At 33.8% G+C, this 17120-nt stretch overlaps 1 protein-coding gene across 1 annotated transcript; it reads left to right on the forward strand.

The window, feature by feature from the left end:
- The first annotated feature begins 1840 nt into the window (after nucleotides 1-1840).
- On the forward strand, nucleotides 1841-16341 carry LOC142981664 (fatty acid-binding protein-like). The gene is made up of 5 exons (XM_076127710.1): nucleotides 1841-1993; nucleotides 6778-6950; nucleotides 11471-11637; nucleotides 14269-14382; nucleotides 15712-16341. The coding sequence occupies exons 2-5, from the start codon at nucleotides 6866-6868 to the stop codon at nucleotides 15769-15771; spliced, it is 426 nt and encodes a 141-aa protein (XP_075983825.1). The 5' UTR covers nucleotides 1841-1993; nucleotides 6778-6865; the 3' UTR covers nucleotides 15772-16341.
- Nucleotides 16342-17120: the final 779 nt, after the last annotated feature.

Raw genomic sequence — 17120 nt, forward strand, 5'->3', positions numbered from 1 at the left:
ATAATAGACTATGTAGATAAATAATCATCACAAATAAAACCAGTTACAAGAAAAAACCCGAGTTATATAAAGGTCTTAAGTACAAAGATTATAATTACACGCTTCATCTAAAGGTACCACTAAACATACATAATCTATACTAATATTATAAAGCTGAAGAGCGTTAGATAGCCTATTTGTTGAGGAAAGCTATAGGCTATACAATATCATCATACTACGACCAATAAGAGTGGAGTAGCAAAGAGAAATGTTACAAAAACGGGGAAAATTATGACGCATTCTCTTTTATGTGCGCCTTCGCCTTGTTCTCATAGGCGTTGCAACTAAGGCAGAGACCATAGAACGCCACTTGCTACGATTCTTACAAACTCTCCTGGCCTCATTCACATCCATATATCTTGTCATACAGGATGGTTACGGATACTACGCACCTGACTTTTTTGCAATACATCACTGACCCGTGTGTGTCTTTAATTGAAATCTATACTAATATTATAAAGCTGAAGAGTTTGTTTGTTTGATTGTTTGATTGTTTGATTGTTTGATTGTTTGATTGTTTGATTGTTTGATTGTTTGATTGTTTGATTGTTTGATTGTTTGATTGTTTGATTGTTTGATTGTTTGATTGTTTGATTGTTTGATTGTTTGATTGTTTGATTGTTTGTTTGTTTGAACGCGGTAATCTCAGGAACTACTGGTCCGATTTAAAAATATCTTTCAGTGTTAGATAGCCCGCTTATTGAGGAAGGGTATAGGCTATATATCATCACGCTACGACTAACAGGAGCAGAGTACCAGTAGTGTGTAATTGTTAAAAAAACGGGGAAAATTATGACCTATTCTCTTTTACGCAAGCGAAGTTACGCGGGTCAGCTAGGCTATAATACTTATGTACATAGGTTAGAGACCAAATAACGCCACTAGGTACAACCCTACTAATTTATATAGCTTCATTCGCATTCATACATAGTGTCATACATCCGTACCTATGTAGGTTTTATAGATTTATTAAAATAAACATATTATTATAATAAACACTTTGAATATGTGCTACGGTCGTTGGCCTACACAAGTGGTTTAACGTAGACATGACAAATCTTATCACAATAAGTAAATACGTAATCAGACGACCACAAGGTTAGATGTCACTACTAACTGAACTCGAATCGATAACAATATTCGTATCATTTGAATACCTGTGTTTCTAGAGTGTGATTTGAATTGTAGGGCAATTGGGTCGAGACTTGCATAAAGTTTTTGAAACTTCTTAAATGCATGTGGAACTAAATAGTTTGATTTTAGTTTTTGTTATCCAGATGTTAGTAATTTTTTTTACATAAATGTGAATTAAACGGTAACGTATCTAATGATTTCTACATATTCACTTATGACGCTGGTTTTAATCAGTAGATCACTTATCTTATGTCTCACTTAAGACTTATAGTTTAATTTAGTTGCGTCGCTTCTTTGTTTACACACTTCTTTCCAACCTTACAATTTAGTTTAATTAACGATTGATATATGATACAAATAATATAGGACCGACGACCTGGTAAGGGTTGCCGGAGTCCGATGGATGAGGGCGGCCCAGGACCGGTCCTATTGGCGCTCGATGGGGGAGGCCTTTGTCCAGCAGTGGACGATTCCCGGCTGAGATGATGATGATGATGATATGATACAAAATCAGCACACTAAAAAAAACTCGAATCATCTCGTTTCGAGAACTCATAGTAGCTTTTCTAACATTGAAATCGCACAATCGATCAAACATTTCCAGATTATTGAACAAAACATCAAATTGTAACAAGTTTCTATAAATAATTGATAAATGAATTGTTTCATTGTATTGTGCAATACATACGTAGGAGACCTGTAGTAAGTGTGTAGTGGACAAAACGAATAATTAATGATAATTATTGTGATATCAAGTGATTGGTCAATCGGTCAGTGATAGAAATTAGTTTGTGGGATATTGTGGTTTGATTTGGTTTAAGTAAGTTATCTTTGATTTTAAATCGTGACTGAAATATATTATAACGCTGATGTCAGTGATATTTGTGTAAAACTACAAATATATACAGGGTGTCCCAAAACTCAACGATAATCCGAGACAGGATGAAAGGCCAAGTCATACCGGCTATAGGAAAAATAAAAAAAAATCCATATCACTTAGTTCAGCAATAATAGACACTTTTCAAAAAAGTTGAAAATCCACACCCTTGGTCGCATTTTCAAGTCCTGTGATCACCAATGTCACAATTTCGCAGTGTTTTTTTGAATTTCGTGATCTTAATTAAATATGCTATTAATCGTATAACAAATTAATGCACAAAACACTGTTAATTTAATAAAAAAAAGTTAGGTTTTAGTGAGTCATCTTTTTCAAAAATATCGTTAGTCAACTTTGACGCTTCATACTGAAAAAAAAATGTACTACACTACCCTTGGCAAGTTGTTTCAAAAGTTGGCGCATTTAATCAAAATTTCAAAATAGTATAACACTTGCCACTTTTCTTGCCACTAAAAATGTTATTTTTATTTGAACGAAGAGTATCCTCGCAAATGGATCGGACACAGTGGTACAATTTTATGGCTTCCTTGTTCTCCCGATCTAAATCTAGTAGATATTTTTTACTGGGAATGCATAAAAGAAAAAGTTTATTCGAAATCAATACAAAATCTATCATAACTTAGCCATAAAATTGACACAGCGTCAGAGGAAATAAATGCAAGGAATTTTGATTGACCGGTGCAAAGGTCTTTTGTAAGGCGTTGCAGAGCCTGAATTCATGCTAGAGGAAAACAATTCAGAATTACTTTAGTTTCAGAAGAATAATTAAATGAGATCGATGGTTCGTTCATTGTTTTTTTTTTAATTATTATAACCTATTATGTTTATTACATTAAATATGTTATGGACTGACTCAACTACATCTTTACTAAAAATAATTGCTTTCCTCTGGCACGAATACAGGCTCTGCAACGACGTACAAAAGATTTTTTCACCAGTCAAGCATAATTTCTTGCATTTATTTCATCTGACGCTGTGTCAATTTTCTGGCGAAGTTCTGATAGATTTTGTATTGATTTTGAATAGACTTTTTCTTTTATGCATTCCCAGTAAAAAATATCTACTAGATTTAGATCGGGGGAACGAGGATGCCATAAAATTGTACCACTGCGTCCGATCCATTTGCGGGGATACTCTTCGTTCAAATAAAAATAACATTTTTAATGGCAAGAAAAGCGGCAAGTGTTATACTATTTTGAAATCTTGATTAAATGCGCCAACTTTTGAAACAACTTGCCAAGGGTAGTGTAGTACATTTTTTTTTCAGTATGAAGCGTCAAAGTTGACTAACGATATTTTTGAAAAAGATGACTCACTAAAACCTAACTTTTTTTATTAAATTAACAGTGTTTTGTGCATTAATTTGTTATACGATTAATAGCATATTTAATTAAGATCACGAAATTCAAAAAAACACTGCGAAATTGTGACATTGGTGATCACAGGACTTGAAAATGCGACCAAGGGTGTGGATTTTCAACTTTTTTGAAAAGTGTCTATTATTGCTGAACTAAGTGATATGGAATTTTTTTTTTATTTTTCCTATAGCCGGTATGACTTGGCCTTTCATCCTGTCTCGGATTATCGTTGAGTTTTGGGACACCCTGTATATTAGTATATACTATTAGAAATATAATATTCTACTCATAATAATGTTTAGTATATAAAAGCGTGTGTGTGTGTGTGTGTGTTTGTGCACTTGCGTGTAAGCGTGTGCGTGTGTATAGACGAAATCATGTGAATGAAAACTGCTAAAACAATTTCTATTGTTGGGGAAAGTCACAGGATTTTTTTTTACCGTCAGAATCAACGCATAAACTAAAAATCTTTGTCATTATTGTTGATATTAGAATGCATATTCGCTGACTATGCGTATTGTCCAATAAAATTAGCCAAATTAATATCATGAAGTAATGGTGACTTGTAAATCATTCTATCTATAAATCATTACCAAATCTTTTTTATGATCATGTGCGTAACAAACTGACGAATTAACTCAAAACAGGAAAATCTAATAAATATTGAAAAAAGAACTGCAAAAAATGAAGTGTCTTATCGTCGTATATTAATAGTCAAGCACTTATAATTTTACCATTGAAAATAGCATATCATTGCTAACAACCATCTTAGTAGCTTATAATGATAGCCCACATTATATTCTTATCCAACATTACATGTAACGATAGATACATATGTATATAGTTAACAAGGGAAACTATAGTAGCACTTTTTATATAATTAGTGGACTAGTGGACCCGGCGAACATTGTGTTGCCCGAATACAGCGCTATAATTTTGCCATCAACAGTCATTAAAATTCAAGCAATTTACACAAGACCTTAATTATTACTCTATTTATAAGTGGAAAATGCATGAAAATCGCTTCAGTAGTTCTGGAGTTAATCTCGAGCAGACTACAAAATAGAGAAATATTGTATGGAGAATTTCTAACAACTGATAAGGATTGTATTAGGAGTGTGAATATCGATAAAAATCTTATCAAAATGCTTACATCAGTTTTTAAGATCACCAAAAACACACAGACAGACACAGTTGGACAATTACAATAATATGTACATAATATCACACCTGTTCCCATAGGGGTAGGCAGAGACCAAAGCACGCCATTTGGGACGATCCTTACAAACTTTCTCATCATCTTGTCATACATGACCGCCACAATAACTATGTAAGCAATCTATTTATCTATAGATATACCATATCAGCCGTATAAAAATAGCTTCAGTAGTTTTTTTACTTTATCGCGATCAGGCACGCGTAGTGGACTTTGTTTTGTATGTACATAATATATTTATGTACTAACAAGACAAACCAAATTATGACGTAATTCATAATAGTCATAATGTAGGCACTAGTCATAGTGTAATAGCATAACGACCCATGGTTCAAGGCCAGTGTAGCAGATAACTGCCATAACAATTTTATTGTAGTTTTTAATCTATTAGAGCGAAACATGTTCAGTAGTCCCGTCCATATTGAAATACATGTTTGAAAAAGTGTATTCGGGAGCTGTGTGAAGTGTAAAGCTAATTTATCTTTGATACTTGAATACGGTTTTCAGTTATGGGGTTTCTGGTTCGTTTTTCTTTCAATATATTATTTGACTAGGTTTATATTTACTTGTGACCGAATACCTATATACCTATGTCCTATGTGTAGTAAAATAAATTGGGATGTAGTGTGTTTATATGCCTGCATCTTAATGTCTTTACTTATTTAAATTTAATCATAATGTATGTAAGCAGAGTAATAGATACACTGTTAATTAGTCAAAATAGTTTCAGGAGTTTTTAAGGTTATCACGCTTAGACAAACAGACGCGTATAGGGACTATGTCTACTTAACCTATACGTATGTATATTAAACCGTATAGACCTTTGGAATATAACAACCGTAATTATAAATTACTAAGCAATTTATTTATGTATGCAATTGTTTAATTATGTAGGTATGCTTTACAATAATGAGTGCGTAATGCGATGTGTGTGGTATTTACTTATTGATTATATACATACATACATACATACATACATTTGTAACACAGGTGTTGGTCATTTCCGTTGAGAATGTATGACAAAGTGCATGAACATAGGATTGGTCTCCTAGATTAGATTTTTCGCTGAGTCAAATAGATAGCCAGTTGCGCTCACCGGTCGGTATACGATCTGTGGGTTAAGCAACCATTGGCGCGGTCATTCCATAGATGGGTGACCGCATAGTGGTATTTGAGCTGGGCGTCTCCGTGCTTCGGAGGGCACGTTAAAAGTCGGTCCCGGTTGTTGTCTACTAGGATAACAGACGTTAAGCCACGTCAAAGGCCTCTCAGGTGGCTTGAACAACTTTGACACTAGGTTGACCACTGACCATACGACAAATAATTAGTAAGGAATTAAAAAAAAAATCATATAGAGTGGTCGGGTGGCTATAACAGCAGCCCTAGGATATGTGGAAAAGCAATGGTCAAAAAAAAATTCCATAGGTGCAACACAATGATCGAGGAGTAAGTGGCGCAGTGGTTTAGGTCTCCACGCCGATACCATTGCTTCGGGAGGTCGTGGATTCGATTCCCACACGGTTTAACTATTTTTGCGATCCACAAATAATTGTTTCGAGTCTGGTTGTGCTTTGTGTTCGTTGTATGTTTGTTTGTAAAAGTCCCCGCAACACGGGGAGTTTTCTTTTTAAAGTCATATTATTAGGAAAAAAGTCATAATTATTACCTACAAGGAAATCCCGTTCCACTGGCATATAAAAACATATTTGTTTTATTTAAACTCATCCTTTTTGCGATCCGTATGACATACAAATTATTTTCTTTGCGATCAGTCTTGTTATGGATTTGCAAAAACCATTGATAATATAAAAGCTTACATAATTCTATTATTCCCCTGTAATAGAGAGTGAGCCTATTGCCATTTACCAGATACGTTTCCAATCTCCGGGCTACTATTTATCAATTTTCTAATATAAATTAGAAAAGACCAAAAGCACTTTGTCCCTTTTAACAGTCGTATACACTACCGATCGCGCCACGTTATAGGCAGTTTTAAACAATTCATATCTAGAATTTATCTTTAAACTTTGCAAGCGTAGCCTCTGCCACAATTACTCGGTTCAATAAACTAATTAGAGCTGCTAAATTCACTTCAATGCCATCATAAATCATTCCGTTTTGTTTGTTTACAGAATTAACACGACCAAGTAAATTGGCAGCAAGAAATCAGTTACTTTGAGTTTAGTATTGAACTGTACGCGTAACACAACACACTACAATATGGCCGAAGCTATAGAAAAATACATCGGGAAAAAATACAAATTAAAATCATCGGAAAACTTCGACGAGTATCTGAAATTTATCGGTAAGTACGGTTTTTTGTTGCGGAAGTTTACGATTTGTGTTTTTTTACGGTTTTTTTTTTGTGATTGATTTGATCGACTATTTTATTAAATCGATTTTTTTGTTAATGTGCGTAAGCGGCGAATATTTTTTTCTTTTAGTTGCGTAATTTCATTTTGCGTTTGATTATGGGATGTTACATTAATACTTATTATTTAAATTTTGTTCTTACTCTACCTACTCTAGGAATTTAAAAAATTAAGTTAATGATATTAATAATTAACTATTTTTTAGTTACCTTAGTACGTACCTATTCTGCCTGCTATGGAAATAAAAAAAAAACGGGATAGTTTATAAACCTTATTAAAAATGTATTGTATTCATATTGTACATCGATTGTTTGAAGTCAAATAATGACCTTTATACGGTCAAAAATAGCCAGAATACAAATATGGAGTGTTTAGTGACTTTTATACGTAAACTGAATATTTTTGTAAACGCTATTTACTTAATTTGTTAGTATAATGTTGATACAACTAATCAGAATGTGACCGATAATAGCTAGTCGCTTTTTGTTTAATACATTTGGTACTTCATAATAGTCTAGACTAATATTATAGAACCGGATTTTCCACTTATGGATAAGGAGCTGATAGGAACTACCTAAGATAAAGTTACTGATAATATATACAAAGATCTGCCAAAGCCTTTTCAATCTGTAGCGATTATGTCGTACATAAATATTAGCACGTATATAAATAGGGCAAAAGAACTACTTCAGAAGCATTAGGAGCAGTTTCAAGAGCATTTTCAGTGCTAATCTTTCGCAAGGCATGAATATAAACGATAAAAGCAATAGAAAATTAAAGCAAAATGGGTAGAATCATTAAACACTCCCGAGTTCAAGAGTTCGAGACTCTCAGTTCTGACATTCCGATTTTGCACGGTTTATGAAAAACGATATATAGGTATTATGATTTGAGTGTTGGGTTTCTTTTTTTACTCGTAACCGCCTCATTGCTGAGAAAGGGTCTTTTCCCAAACGAGGGTGGGGTTAGTCCATGCTGGCTAAGTGCGGGTGGAAAATTCATGGTGAAAAAAATTGCCAATGAATTTCTGAGAAAATTTTCTTGAAATAATACAGTAATAGATTCACTCATTGCATTTTTTGAATTAATCAATAATTTGACTTTGATTGCATTTAAACCAAATTCTACTACGCCTGGCCATCAAACGTGGTTTACTGTTACCGAATAACAAGGCAGTTATGCGTAACTGGTACTTGTTAGCTAGTATTGCACGCACTAAATCCTACAATAACTAGTATGTCATTACTAACAGCTGTTACCTGAATAACAGTCGTTTTTTGTGAAAATTCATTACCTAATACATATTCAACAAAATTCCCGATATTACAAACTTTGTCTGTCTGTCTGTTTCTTCTTCATGCCTAAACTACTGAACCGACATCGATGAAATCTGTTTAGTGGGTCGATCAATTAATATCTTTTATTGAAAATTAATGCTACCTATCTGGTTTCATTCAATATTATTCAGATTAGATGAATAGTTAATGAGCTCATCGTCAACCTAGCCTTTCTTCCAACTATGTTGGAGTCGGCTTCCAGACTCACTGAATGCGTCTTAATACCAGTATATCTATACTAATATTATAAAGCTGAAGAGTTTGTTTGATTGTTTGTTTGTTCGAATGCGCTAATCTTAGGAACTACTGGTCCGATCTGAAGATTCTTTCAGTGTTAGATAGCCCATTTATCGAGGAAGGCTATAGGCTATATAACATCACGGTACGGTCATTAGGAGCGGAGTAGCAATGAAAAATGTTACAAAAACGGGGAAAGTTTTGACCCATTCTTTTAGGTGACGCTAGCGAAGTTGCGCGGGTCAGCTAGTTAAACATAAAGCTGATTATTAATAAACATAGACTGCCTTTCGAACCTCGACAACCCAAGTACCTGAGGAATATCCTAAATATTAAAGTGGCATGTCGTTTGAAATCGATTTTTTTGGAATTATATACAGACGGGAACCAATAACACTTCGACATTTACAAACAGACTGACACTTAAAGACAAAACTATAAATATAGTTGAGATGCTAAGTAGTTACCAATAAGTTTTCCATCAGCTTAGCCCATTACAATGGCTATAGAACTATAAAAGCAGGCTTAGTTAATAACTAGCCTTGAATAAACAATGAACGTTAAAGGTAATTAATAAAACGACATAAAAACCAAACAATAACAATGACATAGTACTTGTAAGTGATTGTATTGTGATTGCTAAGTGACGAAGAAATATTTTTAGTTCTGCTCAATATACTTAGTACTTATAGGGGTAAAGAGTCTTTATGATTTTAAGGTTATTTTTCGTATTTATATTTTTTACCCGTGGAGGAGCTCGTGGCTTAGTTAACAACAGCCGCCCGGATCGATCTCCGAGGTTAAGCCACGCTTACCGAGGTTGTTCTGTGGATGGGTGACCATCGTATACATATCAAGTTCCGAGATATTTGACAGTCGTTAACAGTAATCAGAAGCTTGAAAGTCTGACAACCAGTCTCACCGAAGGGTATTGTGCTATAACCTAAGTAACTGGGTTGTGGAGGTCAGATAGGCAGTCGCTCCATGTAAAACACTGGTATCCAGCTGCATCTGGTGAGACTGGAAGCTGACTCCAACATAGCTTGGAACAAAGGCTAAGCTAATATATTTTTTACCCGTGTTTGTCCCACTGCTGGGCAAAGGTCTTCTATCGAACGAGGAAGGGGTTAGGCTAGCCAAGAGCCAGTTGGGGACTTTGCATATCCTCTAGAAATGTAATAAACAACATTTTTTTTCATTCAAACAATCAATATACTTATATGGTTCCTGGTTCCAGTCTAACAAAATGCTAAAGATCTGTGTAAATATGTCGTGGACGTAGTAAACTGTGAACTGACATACGAGTTTATATGCGTTTTAAAACATCCTTTATTTACCATAACATAGTGGTTTGTTCTCTCTGTTTTCTTTGGTTGACTCATCGATGGACTGATGGACTGACCTACTGGTAACAAATCAGATATCATGTAATTATGGGAAAAAATATGGCAAACTAGTTTTTTCTTAAATATTTATTCGCGCAAGCGATTTCCCAGTTAAAAAGTATCCTGTGTCTTATCCAGGTTATAAGCTGCCTGTGTTCCAAATATTATCAGAATCTGTTCAGTAGTTTCGGCATGAATGAGTGACAAACATTCAAACTTTGGCAATTATAATATTAATAAGAAGTAAGATTGATCACTGCCCTTGCGGAATTTGAGAGAACTTATTTTTTACAAGCTAAATTATGCTACAGAAAACTCATTTATTTATTGTTGTCGGTCGTTTTGATGTTAATTCGCGAAATATACAAGCATTTGAATACGAATTACCCCATAAAATAAACACATGATGGGAAATAGACCACTATCTCGCTATTTTACCATTTTTATAGCGAATTTTACTACTTTTTAATATGAAGTTAGATCACTAATGTATTCATATTTAGTTCATAACGGAATTGTTTAAATATTTACTTTCTTAGGCCATTATCGTCCGTCAAAATTGCGATCAGCTGATAATTTTAGCAAAAAATGTTATTTTTGTTGAGAATGTTTTTTACTTCTACATAACTTTGATAATTTCCGCTTTTATGTTATTTTTATGGCTTGAAGTAGACAGTTTTATTAGTGTTTATATTTAGTACATTATAGTAGTGGTGAGGTTCTGACAAAGGAAGAATTTGCTAGAAAAAATATTCCGTTATAGGAAATAAGGCCTAGTAGATTCATAATGCGATGATTTGGCCACCTATCTGGACGATTGGCGTGAGGTAGCCGATGACGGGAGCCGGTGGAAGATTTTGAAGGAGACCTTTGCCCAACAATAGGACAGTACGGGTTAATAAAAAAGGTAAATGGACTATAGGGTAAAAGGCTTAGTAATTAGAATAGTTTGAGATCTGGGTACTTATTTATTGGCTTTCTTTTTTTGCCTAAAAATCTTTTTTACCCGAATGAATGAAGTCGCGCGTCCTGTAGTTGTTTCATAACGTATGGTGATATGATGATTCCTCTTTTCTATTTTTAAGTATTGCGTTTGTTTTATACATTGATAAGTCGATAAGAGAACCAAGATAAAACTCAAAACATAATAAAAAATTATATTATCTGTACCCCAAGGTGTCACTCGTATTACGCCATTAACAATGCTAGTCCCATGTTATATGGGACAAGCCTACAACCATATTATTATACCAAGCTTGTTAGCAAACTCCATGCTGTAATAAAACTAAGAACATTCAAATACAAATTACAAAAATAATCCATTAGCAAAAAACTAAAAAAAAATTTGCTCGACCCGGAAGCCGAACCCGTGACCTCGCGATCAACAGTCTTAAACACTACCATTTAGACTTCCAAAGCAATCTTTGATGACATATTATAATACCCTATTTCCCTAAGAATAGATATTCACAAAAACCATCTTCTCATTTCCAGGAGTGGGTCTGATATCTCGTAAAGCAGCCTGCGCCGTGTCACCAATCAGCGTGCTGACTCGCGATGGAGACCAGTACACCTTCACCATGACAACCACGTTCAGGACTATTGTGTTCAGCTTCAAGTTCAACGAGGAGTTCGTTGAGGAACGACCTGATGGATGCAAGGTGAGAGACAATACATACATACGTACATAAAATCATGCCTTTCTCCAAGTCTTCTTCTTATCGTATGGTTAGTTGTCAAACCTAGTGTTAAAGTAGTTCAAGCAACCCGAAGGCCTTTCGACGTGGCTTAACGACCGTTATCTTAGTAGACAACAACTGGGACCGACTTTTTACGTGCCCTTTGAAGCACCGAGACGCTCAGTTCAAATGACACTATGCGGTCACCCATCTATGGAATGACCGCGCCAAGGTTTGCTTAACCCACAGATCGTTTACCGACCGGTGAGCGCAACTGGCTATGTAAACGATAATAGGATCAATTTTGTAGTATTTTGTTTAATGATTTGTCGACTGAAAAGCGGTAGTGAGTTTCTTGCCAGCTTTTCTGATAGGACTTTATACCCAGTTGTGAAGTGGTTGAAAGTTTTGGTATGTAATACCTGTTCAGACAGTGGCGTAGTTAATGTCAAGCTTTATCATAGACGGTAAGAAGATTGTTAATCTGGATATCATATCAATTTAATAAATTTACAGTCATACGTACATGCATAAAAGAGACAAAAACCAAAAAAGACCAAATACCACAATTTTAAGATCGACTTTTGCTTCATACATCTTGCGTTATTGCAACGGTTACATGGACATCACCGATATGATATTTAAAGGTCTTTTTAGTACGTCCTGTTACTGCTTCCATTTAGTTACTTCCGCGAAATAAATCTGTGAAATATATTCTCAAATATGTTAAGTAGGAAAGTTACAAAAGTTACCGGAAATTAATAAGTAAATAGCCTGCGTCCTCAAAATAGCACCCGGATATAATTTTTCCAATGTACAAAATCTCCGTAATGCGTTTTGATTTAAAAAATCAAGTTTAAGTTCCGAGAATTGTTCGACGCAAGGTTTATATATAGTGCCTTTAAATTACGTACAAGGCCGTATTTGATTCCTACCCTATTGCAATGAGTGGGTTGTTAAGTAGTTCAAAGCAAATAATACAAGTATAGGGTGTTTCTTTACCATTATATGTGAATTTACGTCAGGAAAATAAGCAATGAATTTTGTTTGAAATTATTAAACTCTGTGGGTTAATTGTTTGATTTTTAATACATACTTTATATTCATTTATATTTCTGTTATGTATTTTCATATATTTTGATGAATATTGTAATGAATCAAAATACCTGGAAAATCTTATGTATCTTATAAGCAGAATTCCAAAGACTAGGTAGGTGTAAAGGTTAGGTTAGGCGACGTGTTAGATTTTTTTTAAATGATCTTTAACTAATTTAAAACTTGCAATATGTTATAGTCTTTTTATCCAGGGCGGATTTAAAAAAACTATAAAATATACCCAATTTTTAACTAAGTATACTTAAATCAGAACCGATCCTATATTTCTAATATCTTGAATAATAAACTGAACCTCAAGTGGGCAATTGACATTTTTATTGCAATGTACACAAATTGGTTTGTTGAATATTTGAACAGTTACTCGTAAGCAATACTTACTGGTAGTAAATTGCATCAGATCGATAACAAATAGTGATTTTATGGGCTTATTACAGACGACAATATTTGTATAATGGCGTTTGATTTTTATAATTAAAAAGAACGCACGCTTGTCAACTAGGCAATCCAAAGTAAACTGTACTTACCTATTGTTAATTCCTTAAAAGGATCTAGTATGCTATACGAATATAAAATTTGAAAAAGTTTGCCTGATTCAAATCATTGTCTTTTACCGACTTAGAAAAGGATGCTATTGTATTTGACCTGCCCGCGATTTTTACTAAAGCCATTAATCCGTATAAAACAGGCTTTCCATATATTTGTTTAAAAATAAGGTTTACAAACCGTTTGGAACTATTAATAATAACGTGGACCTTATACGTTGGCCTTTGTCTCATAAAGATAACGAATTAGGCAAAAAGTTATAAAAAACTAGTCTAAATTATTGATGACTTTACAAAATCATCATTCTTAATTTCCATATGAATAAGGATATTGACAAATCGATAAGCCCAATAACTGTGTTTTTAAGATTTTAGTAATAGAACGGATGAGAGAAAGTGTTAGGTTCATAAATTACATTTCTATGGTTGTATAACTTGTCATAATTTGTATAAAATGCTAATTCGCAGATGTTAAATTAATGACAACAACTACTATGAACTACTTTGAGGTACTACTACTACTTTTATGCGGAATTACTATGAATTTGTTTCGGTGTATTTTTGTTAATTTATTACTTTTACGTGTTGTGGGACAAAGATGCTTTTTGTATTAGTTAATACAGTCGAATCTTTGTGACATATTTTGACGGTAATTTTTTAGACAAACGTGCCTTCAACATGAAGTGTGTCTCCTTTTTTTTGGCAAACTTCTGTCATTCACCACCAATTTTCTCAGATTGTATTATCATTCTGATACAATTATACCTATTCCGAATATAAAGAAATAATAATTATTAATTATACGAATAATATCCGAGTATGAACGAAATAATTTACAACAGATTTCTAGACGTTTCAGCCGCGTTACACAGGCCGCGGTCCAAACTTTGACACCGACTTACAATCATGTTCAACGATTCTATATTCTTAGATATCTTATTTATTGTTGTTTCAGCTAACAGCGTTGGTAGTTTTAGACCAGGATAACAACATGGTGCACACTCAGGTTGAATCTAATGGAAGGAAGTCCACCCACGTGAGGACATTCACCCCGGACACTTTGACTGTGGTACGTTTTATTACTTTAGTTCAACAAGAAAGTAGAGAGCCTTGTATGCAAGGTTCGCGGCTGGCGAAGGTATACAAAATACATATACTTACATACATAATATTATGTTTTAGCCGAATGTGTAGGGTGTAATAAATAGGTACATCTTAGGTATGACAATTATAATGTTACTCCCATTATTGTGCGCCTATTGCGATTTACCGGATACGTTACCAAACTCCAGGCTTAATTGATAAATATTTTATTCTTTTATCAATTACAAATAATCAATAGTACAATGTCCGTCCTGGGAATCGAGCCTTATAATCAACAGGCGCATATACTACCGGGACAGGGGGCAGTCGAAGTTGACACAGAGAAATTTTATCGATATCTATTTATCAGTTCTGGTGTGAGAGAGTTACAAACATACATAGATAGAAGATTGTAATGATCTTCCATTGTGATATAAATATGAACAAAATATTGTTAGATTAAATAAGTTAGGCGTTGCGTTTAACTACTATGCCAACTATTAGGTAAATTATTTTTGTTAATAGCAAATATTAAAAAGGCATATTACTAGGTCAGTATACAAAACCAAAACTAGTTTAATTTTGTCAAAAAATATAGATTTATTAAAGTGTTTCAAATTACTTCTCATTAGTGACAATTAAAATGTAAATCTAACATCAACAATGTTAAAATTTGAGGATATGCGTATTAATATTACCGGTTAAATAATAAAATTTCTAACATTACTAATTTGATAGTTATTAGGTATAACATGCAGGATACGGCCGACATTAATTGGTTTTTAATTTGCGATAACAGGCGTTAAATTGTGTTTCAATAAAATCAATTCTCATAGGAAACAACTTTCCATTTTTATCTAAATATGTAAATTGATTTTAACTTCTTTAACACTGTATGTATATTTTTCTATTTTTTTCAATAAGACTAATGGTTTCGAACGTTTTAAATTGGATAGAAGGTTTCCAATAAGCTCTGAAGGTTTTTGTGAGGGTCAGCTAATTACCTGACTGATATAATTGATTTTTCGAGACTATGTGTGTACTAGAAATAATTATCACCTGCTGTAAACGGTGAAGGAAAACATTGTGAGGAAACCTTGCATGCCTAAAAGGTCAAAAACACATTTTTTGAGGGCATGCAAAGCCCCTAACCGGTACTTGAACAGCGCGGTAGACTCGAGGTTTAGCCTCTCCGTAAGAAAGCCTTGCCCAGTAGTGGGACATTCACGGGTTAAAAAAATATTTTATTGACCGTTGAGAAGAAGTTTTATGTAGTTTTATGTCCACGTTACTTAAGGCTTTTATTTATTTTCAGGTCACAACAGCAGACGGCTGGGATAGCAAATGTGTAAGAATATACGAAGCAGTTCCTTGATGCATACCAGTTCTATTTATTTTTATTTTAAGGCAGACCGAACTTTGTCATGACCGACTATCGAAGTATCGACAATAGTTAAAGAGTATCTATAGTCCAACAACTTAGTATAAAGCCTTGTATGGAAGGTGTAACGTCAGAGCTCAGAGATATCAAATTCAGAATTTAGATAATTTTTTACCTGTGGGCTTATGCAGCTGTCTGTCGGTCTGATACAATTACTTTATTGTGGAAATACACAGCAGTGTTTATTACAAACTAGATAAACCTTCCATGCCAAGACTCTCTAATAGGTTGTAGGAGTAATACTCTAATTAAGCTATTAAAAATATTGTATGAAAATTTATCAGCGCTTCTAGCGTACCCCGCAAAAACTACTTTATTATAAGTTTTTTAAATGACGACTTTTAATCGCGCCAGTGAAGTTTAAAATAGTGGTCTATGTACAGTCAGCCTTAGTATTTAATAATAAAGGTTTAGTACAATATTATAATTTAATTTGTAAATAATTACGGTAATAAAACATCTGTAAATACAGGTATGTTTTTAAATAAATGGAGGTGTGGAATATTACTTATTTTTATTTACCTATTCCAATTCTATGCCAAATTCTTGTTGTTTTTACTGTGTCCGTTCCACTGAGTATCTCGGGTTCGATTCCGGGTCGGAGCCAAAATTTCTTAATTTTTTTTTGGCGAAGAAATTATAAGTGACCGGATAAAATCTGGTGTTTTAGGATTCTATAACTCTTTTGCGCCAGGTTAGGAAAACAGTAGAATAAAAAGTATTACGCAAAAACGAAATTACTTTTTTTTCCTGTAGGTACCTAAATCCTGCATTTGAATTGTAATTCTTTTATTTCCAAGCAGCAATTAAATTAGTCACAATAATGATGACTTCTTTGACTAATCTTGGCCATAGTGACTTGCGACTCCTAATTAAGTTGATGCCTGAATATAGACATATTTTCCAGGAAATGGGAACCATCTTTCAATGGCCTTATGCTTTGCTTTACCTTCATATATTATTATCTATGTAATAACAGTAAACTCAAGGGCTGGACTCGAGGGTGAATTTGAAAGCACCCCGTAATTATTGAACCACTAACGAAACAAATTATACATTAAGCTTCGTCGCTACTTCCAAGTATTCCTTAAGCTGTAATTAAAATACAATGTCACATAATTTTCGATAAAACTGGTTAAATATTAATGAATTCAGACGTCGCTTCGCTTTTTTGGAGCACGAATGAAATATATTTCTGAAAAATTTCGTAGGTATTTAATGTGCCTAAAATTAATAGGATTGAAAAGGGCAGAAATGAGGGCCACTAATTGAATTAAAGTTTA

This window comes from Anticarsia gemmatalis, chromosome 20, assembly GCF_050436995.1.
Source record: "Anticarsia gemmatalis isolate Benzon Research Colony breed Stoneville strain chromosome 20, ilAntGemm2 primary, whole genome shotgun sequence".
Lineage (NCBI taxonomy): Eukaryota > Metazoa > Arthropoda > Insecta > Lepidoptera > Erebidae > Anticarsia > Anticarsia gemmatalis.

Excerpts from the sequence above, each read along its gene's own strand:
- LOC142981664 (XM_076127710.1), top strand. The coding sequence starts at position 6,866 with ATGGCCGAAGCTATAGAAAAATACATCGGGAAAAAATACAAATTAAAA. Across the intron at positions 6,951-11,470 it reads CGAGTATCTGAAATTTATCG|GAGTGGGTCTGATATCTCGT; the intron begins GTAAGTACGGTT and ends TCTCATTTCCAG. Across the intron at positions 11,638-14,268 it reads AACGACCTGATGGATGCAAG|CTAACAGCGTTGGTAGTTTT; the intron begins GTGAGAGACAAT and ends TTGTTGTTTCAG.